At 36.1% G+C, this 16402-nt stretch overlaps 1 protein-coding gene across 2 annotated transcripts in view; it reads right to left on the bottom strand.

Moving 5' to 3' along the window:
- Positions 1-3030: 3030 nt before the first annotated feature.
- Positions 3031-16402, bottom strand: part of KLHL4 (kelch like family member 4) — a 150920-nt gene continuing 137548 nt past the window's right edge. Inside the window, exons 10-11 of one of the 2 annotated variants that reach the window (XM_003824444.4) lie at positions 8141-8312; positions 3031-6603 (exon numbers count right to left, since the gene is read on the bottom strand). In XM_003824444.4, the coding sequence (XP_003824492.1) occupies positions 6544-6603; positions 8141-8312 (232 nt within the window). In that variant the 3' untranslated portion in view covers positions 3031-6543. The remainder of the gene's footprint in view (positions 6604-8140; positions 8313-16402) is intronic. The other variant, XM_008978156.4, reaches the window with a different exon arrangement.

Genomic DNA, 16402 nt, shown 5'->3' with positions numbered 1-16402 from the left:
TGGTTTCATAGGTTCACAGCTGAAGGCAAATTTGCTGTAGAATAATTCATACCTTACCGGGCATGGTGGCTCATGCCTGCAATCCTAGCACTTTGGGAGGCCGAGGTGGGGGGATCACGAGGTCAGGAGCTCAAGACCAGCCTGGCCAACATGGTTGAAACCCCGTCTCTACTAAAAGTACAAAAGTTAGCCTGGCATGGTGGCAGTGAGCTGAGATCATGCTACTGCACTCCAGCCTGGGTGAAAGATCGAGACTCTGCCTCAAAAAAAAAAAAAGAATAAGTCATACCTTGAGTCTCACCCATATCTGATTTAGATATTTAGATGAAACATGGGAATTTAGGCTTTTGAGTTGATTCTGGAAACAGTTAAGAGTTTCGGGACTGTTGGAATGGATTAATATATTTTGCATATGAGAAGGACATGATTTGGGGGGATTAAGGAGGTGAATGTTATGGACCGAATGTTTGTGCCCCTCCAAATTCCTATGTTGAGACTGTTCCCACCCCCAACACGATGATATTGGAAGGTGAGGCCTTTGGAGGGTAATTAGGATTAAATGAGAGCAGAACCCTCATGAATGGGATTAATAAATTTCTAAGAATCTTGAAAGAATGTCCTTTCTGCTCTTCACTTTGTGAAGATATAAAGAGAAATTGGCAGTCTAAAACACAAAATAAATTTTTGTTGCTTATAAACTAACCTATCTATGGTATTTTTGGTATGGAAGCCCAAGCTAAGACAGTGTCTGTTCAGGTTGTTTGTTTTATTATTGTTGATTTCTATGTATATTTTGGATAACTGTCCTTTATCAGACACGCCTTTTGCAAATATTTGTTCCCAGTCTGCGGCTTCTCCTTTCATTCTCTTGACAGTGTATTTTACACAGCAAAGTTTTTGAGTTTAATGAAGTTCAACTTATCAAGTCTTTCTTTCATAGACTATGTCTTTAATGTTGTATCTAAAAAGTTATTACCAAACCCAAGGTGATCTAAAGTTTCTCCTATGTTATCTTTTAGGAGATTTTAGGTTTACACTTTACATTTAGATCTGTGATCAAATTTAAGTTAATTTTTATGAAGAGTGTAATGTCTGTCTAGATTCATTTTTTAAATATGGATGTCTCGTTTTCCAGCACCATTTGTTGAAAAGCCCATCTTTTTTCCATTGTGTTGCCTTTGGTCCTTGGTCAAATATCAGTTGACTATATTTATGTGGGTCTATTTATAAGATGTCCATTCTGTCCCATTGATGTATTTGTCTGTTATTTTGCCAATTTCACACTCTCTTGATTACTGTAGCTTTATAGTAAGTTGTAGTTGGGTTGTGCCAGTCCTCCAATTTTGTTCTTCAATTTCTTGTTGACTATTTTGGGTATTTTGCTTCTCCATATAAACTTTAGTCAGTTTTGCAAGATCAATGTACTTTTAAATGTGAAGAATCTCAAATGTGACCATCTCATTCTATCTTCTACTCCTCTTTTTTTTATATATTTCCCATTATTAAACGTTTTGTGCTGTACTCTGTGTAGTGTACTCAGGCTTTCCCTCCAGTTTATTATCTTCTTATTTGTGCGTCATCTGCTACTTTACCTCCCCAGTGAATTTTTAAGTATTTAAAGTGTCCATTTCTGGATGTTCCTGGCTTTCTTCACCTAGGAGAAGTCTCAAGACCATGTCTCAAGACCAAGTCTCAAGACCTTAATGATTCTTGTCTACACATTGGTATTAAAATCTTTGCCCTTGGTGGTTATAACTAAGTTCATTAACTCCAAGATGATCTTTATTACCATCTGAGTTTATTATTGTTTTCTAAGTTCCCTCTGATTTCTAGCATCTAAAGATTTGCCTTTATTTCTATGGAGTGTAGCTATGTACCTAAATTTTGTGTTATCTCATCTCTCTGTGTTTTTAATGTGTGTATATATTTGTGGATAGAATCAGAGAGACAGACCTCTGCCTTTACTTATTTGGCCATGTTTCCAGTGCTGTTATTTGAATCCCATTCTCATAAAATATCCAGTCTTTGACGCCATCAAAAATCTATTCATTCATTTTTTCCACAATTATTTAGTGAATACCAATTTTGTATTAGAATCCGGACAGACACTGGGGATACTATAATGAATAAAACTAAAATTCATGTGAGAGATTATAGTTTAGAGGAGGACAATTGTCTGTGTCTACTGGCTCAGACGTTCTCTCAATTGGGCAACTCACTATGCATTGGATTAGCCAGGCTGGTTCTATGAATTCATATGAACTTGCTCAGCCTGACTGGCTTTTCAGCCTCATCTCATTATGCAGACTTGACAAAATTGAAATAAGTCTAAGTGGATTTGTGAAGATATGACTTTCAAAGATCTCCATATGATATTATCTTTCAGCTTTATTTTAAAATAAGACTAATTGTGATTTGATGGCCAGAATTCATGTGTTCCCATTCTGGTAAGATATAATTAGCTCTGGTCAAATTAGGCTTTTTTAACCACCCAGCTATAAACTGAATTTAACATGTGAAACAGGGCTATTTAAATGAAGGTCTCCATGGCCTTAGATGAAATGTAAATTTGGCAAACTCAGGTGGCTTTCGTGTAGGCGAGGCCATTTAATTCTGATTCTCCATCACTTAAAATATAATCCAAATTTTATAGGCTTGGATTTGGTACAAATTTCATAAACTTAGTTTTAATTAGTGTATATCACTAGGGTCCTAAACACAGTAGATCTTTAATAGATGTTTATGTCAAGGGGCTAATATCTGAAAAATACTAATGTGCTTTTATTTTTTAATATTTACCCATTTATAACCTTCCCCATATTTAGCTATATGTACCCATTTCCCTCATTGTTTACATGTGCTCTGTGTGTGTGTGTGTGTGTTTCTGTGTGTGTGTGTTAAGGGAGGGGATTAGGATTATGAGAGAAAAAAAAGATAGTGTCAATATGAAACATTTAGCACCATGAGCAGGACTTTTTCCTAGTCTGTAGCAGGCCATAATCTTAAAAAGCAAGCATTGTCAAGAGAGAAAAAGCTTTAACACTTTTATTAATATTACTATAATTCATAAATCATATATATTATGGCATACAAAATGATATTTTGGCATATGTATACAGTGTGGGATGATTAAATCAAGCTAATTAAACATATTATCACCTTACCCATAATTCACTGTGGTGAGATATTTGAAATTTTAAAAACATTTTAAAAACTTTCCTTTGAAATATGGAGAGCCATGCTTGAAAATTAGGTAGTTCATGTGATATCTTCCACAGACAAGAGGAGAGATGCTCCTTCCATCATTTAGGTTGGGACTTAGTATCTCCAGCAGTGTGGACAGGATGTAAAGAAAATTCATTACGAAGAGAAATAGCAACTGAAAAATCTCTTCTACCTCAGGTGATGTGATTGGGAGAAAGTAAACATAGAATGATGACAGTTGAGGACATATGTGTTTCATGACATTTTTTTTTTCTTTACCTAGACTAAGATCTCAAGGTAGGAGTCTTGTTAGAGAACTTAAAATAAAATCCAGAGTCACAGGGGTTTTTTTTCTATATTGCATTTGGAACTCCAGAAGGAAACTGTCTTTCAGTGTTCCCTCCATATCAAAAAGGGGCAACAGCCACACCTGAGTCAGATTGATAAATGGCATTGCTGTGTGGAGAAAGGATCTGAATTTAGTGCCCCAGAGTCTCTTTCAGCTTCTGTGTGGTATAGAAGTTTTGTAGAAGTTCTTGCATGCCCTGTGGAAATACAGGAAGGTGACAGACAGTGTTAGAGAATCATCATGATGCATGCTGAGAGTTGCAGAGTAGGGAATCCTGAACACGGTCATAGTGATTATAGAAAAAAATCAAGAAGCAACATTGTCTTTCAGATCTGAGTATAGTAAATGTGTGAGCCCTTACACTCTTGAAAGAATATATAAATAACATCCTTTCCTATACACATTTGTTTAAACTAGACCTGATAAGTTATCTCTGCTAAAGCATGTCAGAAAGGGCCTGCTCTTACTCCTCCTTTTCCCAATTAAGTTTGACTAAGACAAGCACAGTTATGTTTGAGTGCCCTGGGCCTCTGCAGGTCTCTATTCTGATGGCTGATATCTGCTCAGATTTTGGCAGCTCATCTAGGGCATTGTCTTAGTTCATTTTCTGAGGCTTAAAACAGAACCTGGGTAATTTATAAAGAAAAAGAATTAGTTTCTTACAGTTAGGCAGGCTGAGAAGTCTGAGGTTGAGAGGCCATATCTGGGATGGCCTTCTTGTTGGTAAGAGCTGTCAGGTAAGTCCCAAGGTAACACATAGCATCACATGACCAGGGGACATACGGTGCACCCTGAGCATGCTAGCTTAGGTCACTCTTCCTTCCTTTTCATATAAAGTCACCAGTCCCCCACTCATAATAATCCATTAATCCATGAATGGATTAATCCATTCAGGAGGGCACAGACCTCATGGCCCAATCACCTCTTAAGGGCCCTGCCTCTCAGTACTGCTACATTAGGAGTTAAGTTTCAACATGAGTTTTCGAGGGAAAAAAATATTCAAACCACAGCAGCCATAGTGGCCTGAACACCATTTTTAAATGCAGCTATGAAGGGGTAGCCCTGGGAAACATACATGTCTCTTCTATGAGTCAATACTTAATCAAGTCCAGCTATGCCATTGAGAAGAGAGTATTCAACTTTCACTTTCCTCTTGTCCATGCATGACTCTAGACACAGTCTGCCTATTGGTAGCACCTCGTTGTTACTGGAAGATTGGCAAGCTAGGCTGCAAAAGGTCCTTTGATCTTTTCCACTGGTTGACACCCACATTTAACTTAACAGGCCAAGCTGTGCATTGGCGATAAAGGTTTAGGTAACTCTACTTCTACACTGATTTCAATAAGGTGTGAATTCAAAAGACCTAACAGGGCTGTATGTGTGTTTCACAGCCTCTCTATGTCTCTATCTTCACCTCTAGAACTGCAGAAATCTATAGCTCTCTCTTTAGAATTAGAGACAATGGCAGGTGTAAGAAGAAATAAAGGAGGGGAATTTTATTTTTGTGTTTAAGTATTTTAGTGATATAGGAAATGTAAAATCAAAAAGTCCATTCAGGTTGTACTTGGTATATTCTAAAGCCACACTATAGTGAGAGGAAATAAAGTTTATTTAAATTCAGTTTGTCAAAGTACAAATATCTTTGCACAACTTACGTTGTTCTTTCTTAAAACTTAAAAGCTAGTAGTATATTTTGTAAGCATTTCTCCAGATTTTGATTTCACAATCCACAATAAAAAGACTGTTTAAAAGAACTTATTTGTAGAAATTCTAAAGTTGTGCATTTACTTGAAAAGTTACTTTCACAAAGGGTTTTTCAATATTTCATCTTAGTTGTATAATTAAACAGAATAAATGGAAGAATTACACATAAAATACTATTCAACTAGCCATTTTTGTTATTTTAAAACTTAACAAGTCTTTTTTTTTTTATATATAGCACACATATCCTAACATTTTCTACTGGATAATATAACAGTAACAGAAAAGCATGTGTTGGTACAAAAAAGATAACTATAGAATTGACCAGGCTTATTGAATATTTTGGTGTTCCCATTTGTTAACACTGAGTAACATCCTCAATTTTAAGGTACTTTAAAAATTGTTTTGTTTTTGAAAACTTGTTTAACTTAACAATATTTGTTTATAGAGTTAACATAAATGTTTGAGGAGAACATTACATTCTATACAAGTGAGGCCCTGACACTCTGAAGCTGAGGTCACAGTTTGTATCAATATGATAAATATTCATTATTTCATTGTATAGACTGTGTATATGAAATTACAGTAATATTTTACTGATAACAAATCTAACAAGATAATATGTTAAGAAATACCAAATTTATATGTGTGCTCTGGCAGATGAGCAAACCTGTAAAAATTTTGACATACCGTGATGAACATAACAAGTTTTGTCAAAGAGCCATTAATTTTTTTAGCTTCAACACAGTAAAAGCTTTCCTCTTGGTAAATGTAAGGAATTGTTTAGCTCTTTGGGATATTATTTGAATAGGAGAATAATGGCTTACTAAAAATCACACTATTCTAAGCTTTAGATGTTACCTTTTATATTTCTATGTTCCAGATAATAAGAGTACGTTTTTTAAAAAAAACTGAAAATGTTTTTAACTTCTAAGGCTCTTACCTTGAAATGTATTAATGCTTTTATAACCTGCACACTGTGGCCACCATCAATTTTCATTAAATATTTTAGCATTTTGTAGTAATGGGGCTATATCTAGACTATGGGATTTCCTTTTATATTATCAGCTGCGAAAGCACATATGCTTAATAATTCATATGTAATTCATGTTTAAAAACGTTTCGGCTTCACGAATGAAAGCAATTGTAACTACAAATTAAAATGATACAACAATTTTCCAGTCTGATTATTAATTGCAGGAAAAAGAACATGTATTTCTTTCTCTCTTTGTCCTACTCAGTTTCTTGAAATTATCCAGTTTCATTCCATTTGATAAAGATAGGTAGCTTTAGGGTAGCTTCACCACTACAACACATGCACCAGCTCTTCCAATGTTAACAGGAACTTCCTAAAACACAAAATAAGAAACAAAACACTGTTGGAACTCTGATTTCAGCATAATATAAAATATTATGTTCAATATAGTTAAAGAAGTCCTTACTTATTTTGGTCTAACATCACCTTGTCTAAAGATGAGATAATCTGCAGCCTAGAAAACAGTGTAGTGTGCTGGAAAAAACATAGCCTTTAGAATGGTAAAAACCTGAGTTTGAGGATCAGGTGATCTTAAGTAAATTTCATCTCTCTGATAATATTCTCACTTGAAAAATTACACCAAATTATACTAACACGTCAAGGTTTTTGTGATGATTGAGTGAAATAACGAATGACAATTTGCACTTAGTAGTTATAATCCCACCATCTGTTAGTTCTCTTTCACTCTTTTCAAGATCACACGATGAAACAGTGACACAGCCAAAAATATAATCCAGGACTCTTAGCTACTTGTCTACAATCTTCAGAAAAATAAATCCCATAAGCTGGTCAAACATCTTGATTATTGTATTTGTCCTAACACCTTGCATGATATTTTTTTTCCTTCGATTTCTGGTTGGTCCTAAGCATTGACAAAACAGCAGCTACCTACATTGTAGCATTTGAGGGTTTCTGAGTCTTAATGAATCAGATTATTGGAGGAGAGAGATTAAAATCTCATTATCAGCTGTCATTATATTAGCACCAATTTATTTAGAGCAATAGATAGCTGTACCCTGTAGAATATAGAGTAGCATGAAGTCAGTAGAAAGGAAGATGAAGTTAGGTACCAAATACAAGGTTTGCCTATTTGTGGAGATGGTAAAGAGTTAATCATACTTTATATTTTTTGTTAACTCATCATTTAATTGACAAAGTATTAAATATTTTAGAATAAATCGAGGGCTATCACTGGCAAAGCAGTCAAAAGGGTCAAATTTGCCTTTAACATCTCAAAGATGCCATTTCAATGCTATTTTTTGTACTCTCTTTGAAATTAGTTCTAATAGATGCCCAGCACTTTTGAGAGGTTTTAATTCTGGTCCCTTATTGTTTACTAAATTATTGACTGACTGAAGAATTTAGGAGTATTGCAGTCTACAGTCTCTATATGGTAAAGATTGAAGGCTTGTCTCCTAGGTGCCAGACAATAAAAAGGGCAGATATTTGCGGAAGAAGATGCTGCCCTTTGGTTCTCAGGTCACAACATATACATAAAAAGTTGGCCATGGTAAAATGCTTTATTGTATTTATTTATTACCGAAGTATTTTATTGGATTCGCTTATTTTCTTTAAAGGGAATGCTTTCATGAAGTCACGAGAATGGTCTGTCCCCTTTTATATAAGATGGGTTATAAGTTGATGGGTCCTGCTATCAACTATCATGTCATATCATATCAACTAGATCAACTTGTAATTCTCTAAGGCATAGATAGAGCACATACTATAAATTTCACTAAAAGATCTTGTTAGGGCCTAGAGAAGAGAATACAACTAATTTCAAAAATATAATTTAATATCTTCTTTTTAAAACCTGAAATATAGTAATTTGAATATTTTAATTCGAATACCTCTTTCCATTCATTTCTCTGTGCATCATATGACTCAACTGTGTTCAAATAAGTATGTCCGTCATATCCTCCAACCACGTAGAGTTTGTCTCCAAGAGGGCACACAGCAACAGCATCTCGAGGAACACTCAGAGGTGCCACAGTTGACCATGAATCACCTTTTGGATCATACCTTAAAGGATTTAGAAAGATAATTGGGAGGAAAAGTCCAATAGAGTTACAACTGAAAATAACAGACATTCTTAAAATGTATACCTATCTGAAACATAGGATTAAAAACACTATACAAATATCAAATGTAGATTGGATAATATTAAGGATATGTACGTGACAAAATTACCTTCAGCCACTAGGTGTCTCTCAAAGCATATTGAAAAAGTTTCCCTTTCCAAGATACCATGCACTTCATTAATCAGTGCTCAGATAAACTTTGAGGAAATTTCACATATTGTGATCCTGGCATTATATAAAAAAGTCTCCTCTCATTTAGTAGTCTGATTGAAGAGCTTTTGTTTTTCTTTTATTATTTATTTGTCGAAGTTATACATAAGATGCCCGATCCATTTTATATGAGAACTCATATTTTAAAGTAAACCTGAATATAATTGCCTTTCTATTTTTGCTGTATGAAATGTAGTACTTTGGTTTTAATACTATTTGCAGATAGAATGGTCATAGACTTATCCTGTGTTTTTCCCTGCTGAGAGTTCTTATTTATCTTCAGTGGAGTCAAGGTTTATTGTTTTCTATTTTAATCTGAAGTTAACTCCTTATCCCCAAACCTCTTTAGTAAGCAAAATGAAAAATAATTCAGTAAGTAATATTAATTAACATATTTTCTAGAAATTCTTTCCTAACCTTTGAAGCTTATTTTTAAAAATATATAACACTAAAATCTAAAAGGTGAACAATGAAGAAAACTCATAAAATTACACACAAAAATGCTCCCTGACTTTATATTGGCCTATTTGTAAAAGCCTAATGAAATATATTTATTTTACAAAGAAGATTTTCATTTATCACTTTCCACTGATATATTTGTATTACCCCCTCTGACCACTGTTTGTATCTCTTTAATGATATTCTAAATCATCTGATTTCAGTTTCCATCTGAAATTGGTCTCACATCTACAATTTTAAAAATATTATCTGAAATCAGCAATAACTCAGACAACTTAAATTCTATATCATTGAGTGTCATGTAGCATATCACTTTAAATTCAGATATTATGGTAAAAGTCAGAGCCAGAAAATTCATAGCTGCATGCTCTGGCTAAGCCAAATCTTCAAAACAATTGCTATTGTTAATTGATGCTTCACTCAGCTGACAGTCAGGGTACACACACAGATGAATCATGAACCAAAACTCATAGAAGGATTTCCTCATAAATTTGCATCCAAAGACCCAAGACTTTTCTGCATGGGCATAGTACTAATGCTCAAAATCTGGCTAACATTAATTATTATTATCTGGATACTGCTTGATTAAGAAGAGGAGTTTGGGGAATGTTGACTCTTTTGAAGAAAAACTAATTGGTAATATGGTTATCATCTGTAAAGATACACAGGAGCAGTTATAAAAGACAAAAGTAGTCACCGCATATTCAAATTAAAATAGCATTACTTCTCTTCCTTGTTTCTCTTTTGCTTTTCTGTCTCCCCTTACTTTGAATGTTAAGTATGTATATTCTAGTGGAAATGAAATTGAGCCTGAAGTCAAGAGAATGAGTCATGGTCTTATTTTCCCACATAGAGTAACTAGGAATCATTTGCTTGATTTATTTGCCTCAATTTTCTCATTAACATTATAGTAATAGTGATCCCTGACCCAACCAATGTGATGGTTTTAGAAGACTTTAATTTGAATTATTATCATAAGTAATTGGGTATGCCAAAAGTGTTTTAGCAAAAAAAAAAAAAAGAAAGCATCAGAAAAATTGTTCAAGACATGGAAATGAGGATTATCTGATTCCGTAGAGGGTGGATGGACCTTTAAGTGGCTTTTTTTTTTTTTTGAGACGGAGTCTCGCTCTGTCTCCCAGGCTGGAGTGCAGTGGCGCGATCTGGGCTCACTACAAGCTCCGCCTCCCGGGTTCACGCCATTCTCCTGCCTCAGCCTCCCAAGTAGCTGGGACTACAGGCGCCCGCCACCACGCCCGGCTAATTTTTTTGTATTTTTAGTAGAGACGGGGTTTCACCGTGTTAGCCAGGATGGTCTGGATCTCCTGACCTCGTGATCTGCCCGCCTCAGCCTCCCAAAGTGCTGGGATTATAGGTGTGAGCCACTGCGCCCAGCCCCTTTAAGTGACTTTCTACTGACAAGCCTATTTTACAACTTTGCGTGTGTGGAAGTTAAGTTGTAAAAAGCTGAGTTTCCTTGTGATTTTTTTCTATAACTATACAAATTCATTTTGCCTGATAGAAATAGAATTGATTTCCACAATGTAGAAATAATGATTCCCAAAGATTAACTTTTATTGTTCTATATGATTTCAACTACTTTTGCATCTATTGAGAAATTATTTCAGCATTCAAAGTTGTCTAAGTACCTTTTATTCAAATACCCTTTTGAACTTTTTTTAACATCTTATAATTGTTTTCTTCATCTATGAATCACATAAAATGTTTAACACATGTTCATTTTATATTTTTTAATTTTTTTATTGATATATATTTGTACACATTTATGGGGTACATGTGATATTTTGTTACATATATAAAACGTGTCATTTTATATTTGTATGAATGCCATGATTTTAACTTTTTGAAAATTATATTTTAGCACTGGTCATTTTCTCAATGCCTTTTCAAGGAAAATGACAATAATAGCGTAATAATAGGTGATAATGTTAGTAATAAAAATAATACTGAATTATAGCAATAATACTAAAATAAAACAACGATATTCACTTAGTCACTCCTATTGAGAAATTAACATATGACAAGCAATGTTGTAAGTGCATTACCACATTTTATCTTGTACCCTACGCGGTTGATACTATTATTATTCCCACTTTACACATGACGAAACTGATGTTTAGAGATGTCAAGTAACTGGGTCAAGGTCACATAATTAATAAACAGTAGATTTAAAGTTTGAACTCAGATCTATCTGACATCTAATCTGATGTGTTTAACTACTATACTATGCATTTGTTTAGTATGTGTAAAGTTCTCATTTTTCTCTTTTTAAAAAAATTTTAAGAGTATGAGAATTTTAAAAATTAGTAAATTTGGGAGTGTAATTATGTCAGAAAATGAGGTTAAACATCTACTTATAGGATATGCATGTAAATATTTAATTTTGTAGTCTGTGCCACAGATTAGATCAGAAAATATAAATTAAGTTTATATTTTTAGTGGCTTGTGTAAATACATATTTAAATTGATATAGACATTTTAAACCATAATAAGGCTTGTTCTGCTGTCAACACTCTATGGTGCTAGAATATGCAGCCCAATTTATTTTTTTCATGTTTTAACAGAGAATTCCACAATTTCAAGGGTTCAAAGAGTAAAGCTAAGAAAATGCTGGCATTATAATAATGGGAATAAAAATGATTATTTAATTAAAATAGTTGTATATTCCACATCTTTTTTTGTTATGAGATGTATACTTTTTTGTGATAAAATCAACTTATATAGTTTCATACATTTAGATACAGGAAGCCAAGCTAATGCAATGTAAGTTTTACCACGAAGCCCCAACAACAAGCTTCCAAACCGCAATAGAAACAAGAAAGCACAAACTATAATAAATGAAAACTATCTTGCTAGGACTTATTACAAGAAAATTGCCATTATAAGACAGAATTATTTGTATCTCTGATTATATATTTACATGATTTACTTCTTGACAGGTACAATTTTTGTGAAGCCAGATGTGATTTTCATAGCAAAAAACCTTCACAGCTTCTTATTTACTATGTATCTTTGTACAGTTCTGTGTTATTTTGGATAAAATCCTTTAGGCAACTTTTAACATTTCTGTAAAAAACAACGTGGGTTTTCCATATCAATCTTTCTCCTTGACCTCTCCCTCCCATGAGTTTCGCACTCCAATGCAGTTTTTTGCTTGTTTGTTTGTTTTTTAAAGACAGAGTCTCATTCTGTTGCCCAGGCTGGAGTGCAGTTGCACGATCTCAGCTCACCATAATCTCCGCCTCCCAGGCTCAAATGATTCTCATGCCTCAGCCTCCCCAGTATCTGGGATTACAGGCATGCGCGACAATGCCCAACTAATTTTTGTATTTTTTTAGAGATGGGGTTTTGTCATGTTGGTCAGGCTGGTCTCAATCTCCTGGCCTCAAGTGATCCACCCACCTCGGCCTCCCAGAGTGTTGGCGTTACAGGTGTGAGGCACCGCGCCTGGCTCCAATGTAGTTTGAAGTGTCAATGAAATCTTAAGATACCATAATTATTTTTATACAAATTCATTAGCACTTTTGATCAAGACATTTTTTCCCAAATATAGTAATTCCAGATATTATATGTTTATGTTATATATGATTTAGTTTTGTCAACTATCAAGAGTTTTATAAAGAAGTTATAAGTATATATGGCTTTTAGGTGTAGAACCATAAATACCTTCACAGGCATAAGAATAGAATTCAATGCCTAGGTACCATTACTTAAAATAAAAACTGCACTTACCTTTGTTAAATACAATTATGGATTTTTAAAATATCTGTGTACATTCTCTGGTAGTCAGGCTTGTACCCTAACTTTTATGAGTTGTGTGCTGTCTATGACTTTTTGTAGTCTACGGAAGGCATCAATAAATTATCTAGGCAATTTAAAATTTTTGTGGAATCTATCCTTTTTAAAAAAATGTCCTGCAGTGTTGTTTAAACACAGTTTAAGTCTACTGTATTCTTTGGGTTTTTCTAAAAGGAAACATGATTTGGGCCATGAATTTGGGCCATGTATTTGGGGAATCAAATACACACACGTGCACACACACACACACTCATACGCGCACACACACATCCGGAAAGCACGCATCCCTAGAAATGCCCAATAATACATCAAGACTTTATGCTGAGCTGACCTCAGGCACAGAACATGACCTGCTAATGTGTGATGGTCTAATGCATGAAGCCAGTCCTCAAAGACTGGGAAGGTGTATGTTTTTTCAAAAACCCAGTTTTCAGCAAAAGATCAAAAGGCATACAAAGAAACAGAAAAAAATAAAAAGTCAATTTTAAAATAACAAATTAAGTCTCCAGATAATCTTCCTGTAGAAATATAAAGATCTTACTTACAAGACAATAACATAGCTGTTTCATGCTAAAGCCAAGAGAAAAACAGAAATAATGGAAATAAGTTAAAAAAATATAATAAAGAAACGTAAAAATTTTTGAGCTGAAAAATAAAATGACAATTTAAAAATTCAGTAGAGGGATTCAAGGAGAGACTCAAGAAACAGAAGTAAGAATAAGTGAACTTAAAGATAGGTCATTTAAAATTATTGCATCTGAGAAGCAAAAAGAATAAAGAAAAATGAGGCCGGGCATGGTGGCTCATGCCTGTAATCCCAGCACTTTGGGAGGCCGAGGTGGGTGGATCACAAGATCAGGAGTTCAAGACCAGCCTGGCCAATATGGTGAAACTCCATCACTACTGAAAATAACAAAAATTAGCCCGGTGTGGTGGTGCACACCTGTAGTCCCAGCTACTCAGGAGGCTGAGGCAAGAGAATTGCTTGAACCCGGGAGGTGGAGGTTGCAGTGAGCTGAGATTGCACCACTGCACTCCAGCCTGGGCGACAGAGTGAGACTCCACCTCAAAAAAAAAAAAAAAAAAAAAAAGAAAAGAATAAAGAAATATGAATAGAGCCTAAGGGACTTATGGGCTAACATCCAGTGGACAAATATATGCATTTCAAAAATCTCAGAAGAAAAAAAGAAAAAGAGAAAAGAACAGAAAGAATATTTGAAAAAATAATAGCTGAAAAACCATATCAAGACACATTATAAACTGTCAAAAGTCAGAGATAAAGAGACAATATTGTAAGCAAGAAGAGTAAAGCAACTTGTCACATAAAAGGAATTCTCAATGAGATGACTAATAAATTTCTCAGAAAAACCTTAGAAGACAGAGGCATTTTTTTTTAAAGAGGGCAAATTAGGGGCTTTGCTGGCATGCCTCACTCATGAGGAAGTAGCAAAATAGTGCGTAGAGATTCACACTGAAAACTTTTATCCAAGAAGGAACACAGGTGATTAACATAAAAGCAAAAGAAACCCCAGATTCTTTGATGAATTTGGTGGCAGCAGCCTGTGCTGTGGGTTCGGTGGAAAATTGAGAGTGAGTCCCCAGTGCATGAGATGGGGAGAAAGTGTCTCCACAATACACATTCCCACTGGGGAGCTGGGTAATCTAGGCCAAGGGGGAGCTCCTTGACCCTACCAATCGCTGAATCTGATGTTGGGAGCAGTGGGGAGACCTTGAGAAGGGGTAGCAGCAGGAAGTGTGCTGCACGCATTCCAGACCCTGGCTCCAATAGAAGGTGGCCAATAAATATCCTAACTATAGAAGTCTCTACTGAAATCTGTAAGCCACATGGGCAGCAGTCACTAGCTGGGCAAGTCTCCAGACTGAGATTTGTGATCTAGTCTCAAACAGGAGAGGAGTCCCCGTGGCCAGAACTGAGAGAAGACAGTGGTATGGGATTGAAGTGTGCCTGCAGGAGGTGGGTGACCTCCCCTTTGCAAGACCAGGCTAGGAAGGGTATCATCTGGGAGCCCCAGTTATTGTCTCAGCCAGGAAAGTCTTCAGCCTGGGACAGTTTTGCAACCTGAGATGTTCTGCTTGTAACTTAGCTATTTGTTTCAGCTTGCTGCCAGTAGTAGGCTTCAGGAGGGAGCTCTGCAGGGTGGTGACCCAGGAAGCAAGGCAGGTCTCACTGCCATCTGCTAAATTTTGGAGTCCAAGCCACTCCTCATTTCCTATGCTGGCTGTTTGGAATGACAGAGGTTTCTCCACTCCTTCTAGTATTGCCCCAGTGGCCTGAGAACTACTTTTTTTCACCCATCAGGGCTAGCACTTGCACCTGCTACTGGGGAGCCTGATTATGGGTATGCCTGATGCAGCCCCATCAAAATTTTACCCCATTACCCACCTCATAGGCAAAGCATGGGATCAGAACCCCTGGGAGTTCCACAACCCAGCACATTCCCTGGGATATTAGAGTACTTCTCCTTGTTAGTAAAGATCAAGCACAGACTTTACTACCACCACCCCAGCTGCCTGTCACCTGCAAGTGCCTTCAACTGGCCAGGAGGTCAACCTGCACAGCCCATTACAACTGCTGACATAAGTGCACAGTGCTCGGGAAGGAAAAGTGCTTTGTGCAACCTCTGCTACCATCATCACCCACACCACCCCAGCTGCTTAGGAGGCCCTGAACCTGCTCACCTGCCTTGTACATTAATACTACAACTGGCATTTGAGCAAGTCACTACACTAAGGCTATTTATAACCAAGGAAATTATACAGCGCCTACATCACTCCTCCACCATCTCTGTCAGGGTTAGTGCTTGTGTCCACCACTGGGATACCTGAGGGTGGCCCCAGCTGGTCCAGCTCTGCCCAACTTCACCCTCTTCATGGTGCTGAGGATAAAGCCCAGGCCACTGGGTGTTCCACAGGCCAGCCCACTGCCTGAAGCACCAGAGGCCTTCTCCTGATAAGCAAATATAAAGCATAAACCCATCTGCTACCACCACCACCACCACTGGCTCTTACCTCCTTCAAGTGCCACGTACTGGCCTGTAGGTTAAAATGCACAACTCAATACAAAATCCATTGACACCAATGCAGATGAGCTTATGGAGACCTCTGCCACCCCAGCTCCAATGGAGGCAGTGAGCCTGCTCACACACCTAGAATATTGCTATGACAACTGGCACTTGAGAAAATCACCACACTAAGGCTACCTATAATGAAAAAAATTCATACAGAGTCTTTGCCACTGAAAACACTGAGACTCAAAGCCTGATCTTGAATGATCTTTTTCAAAATAGGTTATATTCACATCCTTAAGGGAAAAAAATGTCTCATCCAAATAAAAGTAAGTTTAAAAATAAGAAGATGTGATATTTTTCTTTTCAAATGAGAAGGAACCAATGGAAAAATTCTGGAAGTATAAAAGAACAGGGCGTTATAATAACCCTAAAGCATTGCACTAACTTTTTAGCAATAGTTCCTAACCAAAATGAAATACATGAAATTTCAGATAAATAATTCAAAATATTGATT

Source organism: Pan paniscus, chromosome X (assembly GCF_029289425.2).
Source record: "Pan paniscus chromosome X, NHGRI_mPanPan1-v2.0_pri, whole genome shotgun sequence".
Classification (NCBI taxonomy): domain Eukaryota; kingdom Metazoa; phylum Chordata; class Mammalia; order Primates; family Hominidae; genus Pan; species Pan paniscus.
The sequence above is the reverse complement of the archived record's forward strand: the minus strand, read 5'-3'. Positions and strand labels throughout refer to the sequence as shown.